Source organism: Gopherus flavomarginatus, chromosome 10 (assembly GCF_025201925.1).
Source record: "Gopherus flavomarginatus isolate rGopFla2 chromosome 10, rGopFla2.mat.asm, whole genome shotgun sequence".
Lineage (NCBI taxonomy): Eukaryota > Metazoa > Chordata > Testudines > Testudinidae > Gopherus > Gopherus flavomarginatus.
In genome coordinates, this window is record NC_066626.1 from 1,477,181 (window position 1) to 1,488,417 (window position 11,237).

Consider the following 11,237-nt stretch of genomic DNA (forward strand, 5'->3'; position numbering starts at 1 on the left):
GCTTCGCCTATCTGAGCGTCGCTTGAAGGTCAATCGTCCCCGCGGATGCGGTGGGCGGCAGGACACGTGTGGCCCTCTCCTCCCCTGGAGGATGGAGGGCCATGAGCAGCCCCGCCGCTGCTCTCCGCGGGAGGCGTGGCTGGGGCCTCGCAGGCACACAGGGAGTCGGTCAGTTGGTCCCATGTGGCCCCTTACCCCCTTCCTGTCCTCGGGAAGAGGGGCTCTCCCCGACGCCTTCGTCCCCCTAAGTTCAGACCCGATGCCCCAGAGCGCTCGCTTCGGGGAGCTCGTCCCGTTCGTGGAGAAGCGTGGCATCGCAGTGGCCAGTCCCCGTGTGCCCCATCACCCCATCCACTCTCCCCCCGCACCCCTGGGTGGCCCCCTCTCCCCGTGCCCCGCTCTTGGCAGCGGTGGGACTGGGGGTGTGGAGTTTGTTCCACGGTTGGTGGCAGAGGGGGATGTTGCGTTGGTGGCCGTCAGGGGAGCACGCGGGTCCGGCCGCGGGTGCCGGCTCCCGGGTGGGTTCCGAGGGGGAGACGGGCCTCTGCCCTGCGTGGCTGTCTGTGGCGACATGGTTGCCCGCGGGGCTTCCCGGTCCCTTCCCCTTCCCCCGCCCGGGGTTACGTCGGTGCCTGGGACCGCCGGGGCGCAGTCGGGACGCGAGGGCAAGACTCCGTGGCAGGAGGAGGAGGGCGTCAGAAAGTCAGGGAGAGAAGGAGGAGAGAACAGCACGGGTGGCACGCGCGCGTGACGTTGAAGAGAAGCGGGGGGGGAGGAGGAGGAGAGGAGAGGGGAGGGGAAGGGCCCAGAGAGGTTCGCGAGGGCGCCCAGGTTGCGAATCTCTCACCCTGACCCTCACCCGACCACCACCCCCCACTTCATCTGCTCCGTCCGCCACATCTGCCGGCCGGCTGTTCTTCTCTTTCCCTCTCCCTGGCCGACGGCGCCCACCTCGCGGGTTCTCCTGGCACCGTCCGCCCCCCGCCTTGCTTCCGCTCTCCCCGGTGCCCGCAGTGACGTCTCTCGTTCCTCCTGCGTTGGGCCATTCTCCCCTCCCATCCTCCGCCCGCCTCGACGGCGCTGTGGTGGTCCGAAATTGAGCCTCCTCTGGGGCTACTGAGTGCGCTTTCCTTTCCCCCGTGGGCGGCGGCGATGGCATGCAGGCGGTGGCGAGGGCTAGCGGGTGGCCGCTGTGCCCTGCCCCACTTGCTCGCTCGTCCGTCCGCCCGCCCGCCCCGGGGGGGGATCTCCCTCCATCCGAGTGCTACCTCAGATCAGATCAGACGTGGCGACCCACTGAATTTAAGCATATCAGTCAGTGGAGGAAAAGAAACTAACCAGGATTCCCTCAGTAACGGCGAGTGAACAGGGAAGAGCCCAGCACCGAATCCCCATCCCGCGGTGGGGCGAGGGAAATGTGGCGTACAGAAGACCCACCTCCCCGGTGCCACTCTCGGGGGCCCAAGTCCTTCTGATCGAGGCACAGCCCGTGGATGGTGTCAGGCCGGTGGCGGCCCACGGCGCACCGGGACCGGGTTTTCTCGGAGTTGAGTTGCTTAGGAAAGCAGCCCAAAGCAGGTGGTAAACTCCATCTAAGGCTAAATACTGGCACGAGACTGATAGTCAACAAGTACCGTAAGGGAAAATTGAAAAGAACTTTGAACAGAGAGTTCAAGAGGGCGTGAAACCGTTAAGAGGTAAACGGGTGGAGTCCACGCAGTCCACCTGGAGGATTCAACCTGGCGGGTTCGGTCGGCCCGGGACGATGGATCCCCCTCGCCCCCCACTCATGGACACAGTAGCCTGTTCCAAACCAGTCAGTACTACCCAGATAATGGGGTAGTATGAGAAAGAGGAGCCGAATTCTCAGTAGAAAAATGTTGGGCAACTGGATAAACACCGAGAATTATCACAAAGATCGAAAAGGAATGTGTCCAGGAGTCATGAGGAGGAAAAGTCCTGTGAGATTCAGCACAGACCAGAAAGAGAGCAGGGAAACCATCCAGGGGGGGAAGTGGGGCCCTACGAATACAGTGAGTGTGGGAAAAACTTCACTCACAGCTCAGACCTTTCTAAACATCGGAGAATCCACACAGGGGAGAGGCCCTGTGAATGTGGGGCAGGCAGCAGAGACTCCGCTCAGAATCACCAGAAGAGGGCCCCACAAGCAAGAACCAGTCGCTGCCCAACACCAGCATCCCAGCAAGGAGCTCCTCACTGGGGGCGGGCTGTGGGGGCTTGGGGGATGGACAAAAGGCAACTGCTGGGAAATAAGCAGAGGGTCATTCTAGAGGCTGTGGGTGCAGGGAGGTTGGCTTCACCCAATATTGAGATCCCCTCCTGTTCTCATGGACAACCGGGGTGCTGGGGACATTGCTGGTAACCAGGCACCCAGCAATGTCACTGTGCTGGCCACCAGAGCAGGGAGCAGAACTTCTGGGTTCCCTCCCCAGTTCTGGGATGGGGGAGTCTAATGCAGGGAGTCAGGACACCTGGGTTCCCTTACCATCTTTTTTGCTGATTCACTGCCTAACGTCGGGCAAGTCCTTGAGAATACGATCCTAGCCCTCTCCAGGGACCGGGAGACTTGGCTCACCCTTGGAGGCTGAGGGATGATCTAAGATGGACCGTTTTTCTGGCCACTCCAGCTTTCCCCTCCACACAGAAGCAAGAGCCTTCTTCTCTGCATCTGGGATGCGCTTTATAAGACAGCTGTCCCATGCAGCTGCCCCTGCTGGATTAATGACCCTAGGGTGACCAATCAGGGCCCATGGCTGTCACTGTGCTTGGAGCTTCCCAGCAATGGCCAGGATTCTCCCTGGTATATTTAAATAAATGGAGAATCCCTGTTTTAGCAGGATGGGGCTATGATGCACAGAGGCACTGCTGTGATTCTCTCCACGGTACTCTGGGCCGGCTCCTTTACATCATTAGAGGCGAAAGGGGCTGTCGAATGATGAAATGCAAATTAATGTCATTCTCTTACTGATTAAGCAAGGTGTGTATTTTCCAGCCAAGGTGCCCAATCTCAAGCACTGCTCTGCCCCCTAGTGCTCAGATGAAGGAACTGCATAGCCCTCCTCCCCCAGCTGTGTCTGTCACAGAGTTAGGGCGAGTGGGGGGTGTCTCTGCTGCAGGGGGAGGTTTGTAGGGGGCGGGGCCCTGCAGCCTGAGTGCAGAGTGGCTTGCTCCACCTGGAGCTAGAGGCGGGTGGAGGTGGGAAATGAACTGGAGGCACACAGGCCAAGGGCCTAATCTGTAGCTATTTTACAGCTCATAAATTGGAAGCAGCTCCGGTTCCCAAAGGGGGAGCGAGGGGCCATGGGGGGCCAGGGGACACACGCAAGCCTTTGGCAACTCACCAAAATATTTGAAGTTCATAAATTGCAGGGTGCTGACGCTGGCTCTTTGGCGAGCGGCGTGATGTGCGATGTGGGGGGGTAACCCCTAGCCCTCCCCCTGAGCCGCATCCCCCTCTGCAGCCTGTCTCCCTCACTCTTTGCTTCTCTCTCTTTCTACTCAAGTGGTGATCTGGGAAAAAAAGTTTAGGGAGGGCCCTGACTCCCCTGGCCAGGGACCATGGAGGGATCCTGTGTGGTATGGGGCAAGGGGTTCAGCCCCGGAAAGAGGGCTCTGCCTTTTGGACAGTGCTTTCAAAAATAAAAATCAAGGTTTCTTGGGGGAGGGGGCTTTGTTTGTTTCAAGTGACTGGAAAATTTCAACTGAGTTGAGAGTTCGTCCCAACATTTTTCAGTTTGCTTGAACAGCTGGTTTTTTGGCCTGGATACATCTCAAGGGAAAGCAATGCCAACTCAGGGCCACTCAGTACCCACCAATGCCCACCCAGGGACCCCAGCCCGGATGTGGCGGTCTTGAGCCTGGGCATGCGCCCTGGAATGAGAATTGACAAGAAACAAAAGTAAAACTCACCTTCCCCCGCCAACCCCGAATAAAATGAACCCCCGTGTGCTGCCCATGGCTCTCACTATCCGTGCGAGTCTGGAAGCCCAGCGCTGTCCCAGCTGTGAGTGGGGGGACGGGCGTGAGGACAGGTTTGCTTTTAAGCTGGTGGTTTTGAACTGATTGTCTGGGAGGGGGGTGGGGTACGTGATGCAAGCAGTGCAGAGAGACAACGCGGCTGTCTCTGTGCTTGGCAGGGGCACAACAGCGGGCAGAGCCGGTGCCCAGGGATTGGGCCTTTGGCCGCAAGTGCAGCTGGATCCAGCTCAGCAAATACCACCCAAGCCAAACGTCTGCCCCTGTGGCTGTGGCAGAGGTCAGGATGGGCCCAGGGAAGATCTGTCCCTAGCCATGACGTGTAGAACTAATGTGAATGAAATTATTTTTAGTTATTCACTGTATCAATGTAACCTCTGTTCACCATTTCATTACACTTACCATTTTACTTACAATGTGACTTTTGTGCACTATTGTCATTCAAAACCCATTTTAAAATGCTTACTCCATTTTGTGAAAGGCTTGTGCTGCAGTCTCCATTTTTGCGAGCCCTGCTGTAATTTTATTAGTTTATTTTAGATGTGTGAATGAGGTATGTATGGGTGATAGAATCAACCTCCAGCACCAGCTTGTCCTGATGAGATAAAGTTCAAATACCAACAGCTGAAGACCTAGACAACAGCCCAAAACAAAGTAAGACGCATCCACCCAAAAAAGAAAAGGACAAAAGAAACAACAGAAGGAAGATCAAAACCAGGTTCAAGGCTGACAGTCACGCCTGCAATTGGCGGGTGATCAGTTCAAACCCAGAGGCAGCGTGACACAGCAAGATCTATAGACTTTGAATCCAAACTAAAAGCCTACAAAAAGAAGAGTGAGATGAGAGACTTTGGGTAACGTTCTGCTATCAACATCAAGGGGCATCAGTGCGCGCCCGACAGAGACCCAGCTCCTCCTCGTGCCCAGCTTTCCTGGCCAGTTAGCTGCCACGAGCTACGATCCCAAGCTGCGAACTCAAGCCATGAACTCAAGCTACAATCGGGACTGGGAACTATCCAGCAGCTGCAGAACATTTTGGAGGGGGGGGTGTGAGTGTATGTGTATAAGCATTGAGGTATTTGCTAGTAGTTATAGATCAATAATAAATGTGGCATCTTTGTCTTGACCCCTAAAATGATCTTGTGTGGTTTTGTCTGTACAACAGAAGCAGCCCCTTGGATCCTCACTAGCCTTGCTCTGGGCCACGGCGCTTTTCCCTGGGGCACATCCAGCTGCGAGCTGCTATTGGGGGGGCCTCGGAAGAAAGGGGGCACTTTCCCTTTAACAGCAACTGAGTGGGAGGGGGCTGGCAAATGAGACTGCAGGTGCACTCCCCCCCCCCGGGTGCAGGGAGCCAAGCAAAACACCTGGCCGTGGCTCAGGTCTTCCAGCTTGCATCACAGCATCCTGCTCTCAGCCAAGGGCCCTGGCTCTGGAGTCATCCATCATGTCCCATCAGCCCAGGAGGGGTGGGGAGGCTTTAACTCTTGGGACACCAAAGGCAAGGCATCAAGGTTCGGTGGGCTTTTTAATTGCACACAGGGAAACTGAGGCACGAGGCCACACAGTGAGTCTGGCAGAGGACCCAAGGGTCCTGTGCTCTTGCCTCTAAACCAGGCTGCCTCCAACCCTCCTCCTCCTCCAGGAGAGCCCTCTCCCTGATATGGGATCCCATCTCACTCCCCAATGACTCTGGGAGATCACCCTCCCAGCAGAGCCCCAGAGCCCATCCCTGGCCCTAGAGGAGACAGGCTCCTTCTCCAGTCAGTTTCCCTTGAGCTGGGGCCAGCAGCCCCCTGTGATGCCCCTTTCCCCAAGCCAGCCAGTCCCCCCTCCTGCCATGGAGGAGGGAGAGTTCAGAACTCATCTCCACTGAGAAGGCGGCCGGCCCATGGAACCCAGCGAGGCCCCTCTCTCTGGTTGGAGAGGTGGGGGGAGGCAGATGGAGGGAAAGTGAGTGGGGGAAGGGGTATCTCTCCAGCAGGCTTTGAAGAGCCACATGAAAACCGCATCCTCACAGCGCTTTGAACTGCAGCCAGGGCCCCCACAGTTCTCAGATGCAAACACTCAGGCTGCACCGATCACCAGGCGGCATTCGCTCACAGCTCAAGAATGCCAGGGCCTCAGGCTCTGCAGGTCTGGGAGCAGCAGTCCTCACCCCCAAGCTCGGCGAGCATGCTCGGTGAATGAGCATACCTCATTCACACATCTAAACTAAACTGCTCCAAACCAGTCAGTACTATCCAGATAACGGGAACATGAGATTTTACACTTACCAATCAAATATTAACACGCAAGGGTCTTTGTCTGAATGTGTATAAAAGGTTTGTGAAATTTGTGTAAGACAGAGTCTTTTGTACCAAGGTACAGGCTCTCCTTTTTCTGCAGAATAAAGCATTTTTTTCCTTATCCCTCTCAGGCTGTTAATTGGCTCTCAGCTAGGCAGACCCGATATTTCGGTAACAGTTTCTAGCGACCTCAGATGGGACTCTCTTAGCTCGGACATTGGACTCCAGACGGCGAACTAGGAGCGGCGCCACTGGGGTGCTTAACCCCTTTTCCTCACTTCTCCGCAACCCCTGGGGTTCGTGCTCCGATAACGTGAGCCCTAATAGGATAAGGAAATACTATCTGGTTCTGGTTAGAGGCGGGCCTCTTATCTGGTTCTGGTTCTGTTCTGTTTAACCAGTTACTGTTGTTTTTCTGCTCTGTATACATTTGGGCGTTAGGAGTGTGGGTGGAACTGAACCTCTCGTTCGTAATTCCTCGGAGTGGAAGCCATGCGTGCGAGGAAGCTCTGAGGTTGAACTGAGATCCTTCTGTCCCGTCCTCTGTAGCGGTCAGTGTAATAGAAGTAGAAAAACCTGGATTACACTGTAATTCCCTCTGTTCTCTGTGTAATTCTCTTTTCTGTTTGAGCGTCAGCAGACAGATGGGTGAGTCTCTGGATAAACCCTCTAAGGGGTTTGGATTGTATGTTAAGTAATTGTTTTTATCCGCTGTTCAGAAAGGAATGTCAAGAGGAAATTGAATAGTTAAACGCCAGTGGGCCATGTGTTTTTGTCCAGGTGACAAGCCTCACGAGGGAGGACTCCGGGTAGTCTTGTGAGTAGGAATGTTTAAGGGAAGAGACCAGGAGGGGTGGGGGCTAGTTGAGAATCCCGCCCTCCTAGCTAAAGTGGTAGTGGAACAAGTTGGTGCCTAGGGAAGGGATGGTTCAGCGAGAAAAGCAGGATTGGGCCCAAGCGGGCAGGCAACAGACAGAGAGATTGGAAAACAGGTTGGAAAATTTTAAGGGTGTAGTGGAAGGAAGGAATAAGTAAGTGTAAGCATGGGGATTTCAAATACTCAGGACGATACTTAAAATGGTGATTTGAGTTGATAAATGTGGCTGTTGGGAGACAAGCAAGTGATTTAAGGAAGAGTGAAAAGTTAACTCTGTAGTTGCTGGAGGGAACAGCAGTTGAACTTTGTAAAAATGCTAAATAGGAAAGTTCTTGGTGTCTTTGAAATGTTTGTAAATAAATTCAGGCAAAGAAATGATTAGATTGCAATCATTTTGCTATGAATAATTTAGTTGAATTAGCTAAAGGATGTATACAGTGCTATGTAATTAAAATTTTATTGGGCTCTGAGGAGCACTGTAAGTAGTGATGTTTTCTTTCAGTGTTTGAAAGCAGGCGTTAAAAGTAAAAAGCAATCAAAATTCTGGTAAAGTTAATTATGTCCCTTTTAAGGTAAGAATCTTTGAGCTATGAATAGCTTTGGATCCAGAAGCAAGCCAGAAAGCATCTGTATTAATGCAAATTATCTAACTGATAAGGTAGAAGCCACTGAAACCTGGGCTGCCTATGAAGCAAATACAAGAAAATATGGGGTAATTCCTCTGTTTTGCCTGAAGTCAACAAGGATATTTGTATATTTTAAGCGATGATTGACTGCCCAGAAGGAGTAGATCTCTGTTTTTTTGTCTTTCAGATAATGAGAGAAAACTGATGCCAGCTGAACAGCATTCAACGTACCATGCATTTACTGGCACAAAAGGAATTTTGTTTTGTGTTCTATGTTCTGTCTTGTGGTGATTGTCTTGTGGCTGGAATTGTTGTGTTTAGTGTTTTCATGGGATGGTCTGGTTTGGAATCAGGCAGAGGTTGGATTGGAATGCAGATACTTGTTTTGTTCAACTTGGAATACAAGGTGTTTGGATAAATCAGGAGAATGTGATATACTAAAGTCTAATACATCTCTTTTAGTAAGAAAAAAAACATCATTGGCCAAATCTCTTAATTGAAAAAGATTGTTATTAAAATTTGCATACCAACAGTCTTTGGAAGCAAAGACATGAAAAGTTAACCTACTCCCTATATTGTACATGGGATCTTTCTGGCTACCTCAGATTTCTAGCCAGAGGTTGAATTGAATGAACTCCTCAAAGTGGGTGTGCTTGTTCTAGCTTGTTGCTCCAAAGCTCTGTAATAAAGTTATTTTAGTAAAAGGGTATATGTGGCATACATTGACTAATAAGACTAATATACTGTATAATGGCAATGTTTTTGTGTTCATTGTTGGGAAAAGGTGTATGAGTGAAGAGTGAAAGTTTCCTTTATAGGTTAAAAGAAGCCAAGGAGGGAAAAAGAAAAAAGAATAAAATAAGTTAACTGGAAAGAAAAAAATATAGCTAGCAAGCTCAGGCTAAAGATAAGACACTGACTCCATTCAAGGACACTGCTCATGGCTAAGACTTGGCTGACAACCAAGAAAGGGGGGGGCATGAATGTGCCCAAACAGCTGTGAGATCTGCAAAACACTGCCAGCCATTAATGAAATGTGTTAGGTTTCTTTTCTCACAGGTAAAGAAGGGCTACCCAAAGACCCTAGCAGCCCTGCCACTCCTTGGAACCAGGAGACTGGATCTATGTAAAGGCCCACGCTAGAAAGGCCCTTATTAAGTCCTGCTGACTACCAACACCACTGTGAGGTGCCCAAGACTGACTGCCTGTACCCATGATTCTCACTGCCAAAAGATCCCTCCAGCTCGGAAGGATTCTCCTACTGATGATTAGCCTATTTCTCCTTCTAGCTCCACTGTGGCTTCTGGACAGCAGGGGAAAAGTACAAGGTGAAGTGCTAGTAACCTCTCCCTTGTCCACTGACAGATCTACTGTGCCTTTGCATTTTTCTAGAAAAAGCAAAACCATTACAGGGTGATGTGCTGGTAACCTCTCCCCTGTAGGATGCTGAACCATGACTGTTTCGGGGAAGAAGAAGGAACACTCACTCCACTGACATTGCAAAGTCCAGGAATTCCTGACTAGAAAGGACATTAAGAATTGAACCTGGTGAAAAAACAAAAAATTATACACTGGCAGGAAGAAATTTGTGGAACCCATGCTTGGGAATGTGGTACTGATTGGATTTTGGGGTTTATTCTACAGGCTGCGCCTTGTGTTCTGGATAAATCCTTCAGTATGTATTGCTCTCCCTAATTGGATTTCAAATGACAGGTACCACAGGTACCTTGTTGCCCCTGCCATCTCCCCTGTTACCCTGTAATACACCCCCTCCTAGACTATTGATGTTAATGCCTTTTAAAACTATCGAGAATATTTAAATAACAGATGTAATATAGTACTACATCAAGAAAAGATGGTATTAAATATCACTGAGGCTAGGAAGGCATTGCAGTGGGATCTAGAAATTCAGTATTTCCTGAATGACCAACTGATGGCCATTCAGAGTGATCTTAAGCACCAGACTTGGCCCACTGCCCTTACAGACACATCAGGGGTACCCTCTGATCTGTGGTCATGAAAACATACTTGGAGACTTTCTGGGTGGAAGTGTAGACATTCACAGTGCTCTTTCCAACCATATGGACCGGTTAGGGGGGTGTGGGCTCCCACATACCGAATCCTGCTGGGTCCACGGGGAGGATGCATGTGGGACTGGATTATTCACTGAGACATCTGGAAAATTAGACCATCTGGTATGCCTAATTACACCCATATTCAAACAAACTGTCTCTCTCTTTGGATTAATTGCTCTCTCTCATTATTCTAGAGCTGTGTTGTAAATTAGCCGTTCTCAACTGTGGGCCCATGGCCCCCTGGACCCCAATCACCCTGCTTTGCGGGGCAAGTCTTGAGCCCCCCACATCCCGTGGAGCTCCCGAGCCCCCCCATTCCCAGCTCCATAGGGCAGAATCCTGCGCGTGGCTGAAGCCCAGAAGCCCCACACACACACACACACTTCTGAATCCTGGAGGGCCCTCCCTTCTGGGTCATGGAGTTTTTATAGCATGTTGGGGGGCTGGTGGGCTTCAAAAGAAAAAGATTGAGAACTCTCATTGTAAACGACGCTCTAGAAAGTCCATCTGGGCACCACAAAATAGTTATTAGCCCTTCTGTGATGTGCAGCAGCCAATCTCTATCTGTAACATCAATCAACATCTTGCCCCTGTGAGGTTAGATTTGGGATTTAATTTAACAGCATCTCTGATGAAATATGGCATTTCATGATCACGTCAGTAGACATTGTCCAGTGCGCACCACCCTCACCACAAGACCAGCCCTCAGAGATGTATTACTGCTGTGACTCACTCTCCTTTTTCCTCACAAAGCCACATAGTGCAGCTCTCTCTGGGCTCAGGCTGCTTCTACCACAACAAAATGCCAACTGGAGCCAGAGCAAGTTTTGAGGATACCAGGGGACAGACCCTTCAATCCTCATTCAGGTAAATTCCTTCTGACTTCTATTCTGCCTAACTAAGGGCTGCAGACATTAGTGCACAGACTGGGTCCCTCTGCCCTTACTCAGCCTGAGCAGTTACCCTGGAAATTTTAAACGAGTGCCAGCAAAACCAGTTTTCCTAAGGGGTTTCCCAGCAGGGGCTTCCTGCCTTTTCTAAGGGGTTCCCCAGCAGGGGCTTCCTGCCTTTTCTAAGGGGCCTGCCTTTTCTAAGGGGTTTCCCAGCAGGGGCTTCCTGCCTTTTTCTAAGGGGCCTGCCTTTTCTAAGGGGTTTCCCAGCAGGGGCTTCCTGCCTTTTTCTAAGGGGCCTGCCTTTTCTAAGGGGTTTCCCAGCAGGGGCTTCCTGCCTTTTCTAAGGGGTTTCCCAGCAGGGGCTTCCTGCCTTTTTCTAAGGGGCCTGCCTTTTCTAAGGGGTTTCCCAGCAGGGGCTTCCTGCCTTTTCTAAGGGGTTTCCTGGGCAAGCTTATAAAGACTCCCCTGGACACAGCCTCAGG

The 11,237-nt window shown here is 51.6% G+C and overlaps 1 protein-coding gene and 1 non-coding gene across 2 annotated transcripts in view; both read left to right on the top strand.

The window, feature by feature from the left end:
- LOC127030541 (5.8S ribosomal RNA) overlaps positions 1-21 on the top strand; it is a 150-nt gene extending 129 nt beyond the window's left edge. The window contains exon 1 of the ribosomal RNA XR_007768410.1: positions 1-21. This exon is cut by the window's left edge and continues 129 nt beyond it. This is a non-coding gene — a ribosomal RNA (5.8S ribosomal RNA).
- The window catches only part of LOC127058926 (maestro heat-like repeat-containing protein family member 2B), an 18,932-nt gene extending 10,004 nt beyond the window's left edge, over positions 1-8,928 (top strand). Inside the window, exon 5 of the mRNA XM_050969420.1 lies at positions 7,975-8,928. Within this exon, the coding sequence (XP_050825377.1) occupies positions 7,975-7,992 (18 nt within the window). The 3' untranslated portion in view covers positions 7,993-8,928. The remainder of the gene's footprint in view (positions 1-7,974) is intronic.
- Positions 8,929-11,237: the final 2,309 nt, after the last annotated feature.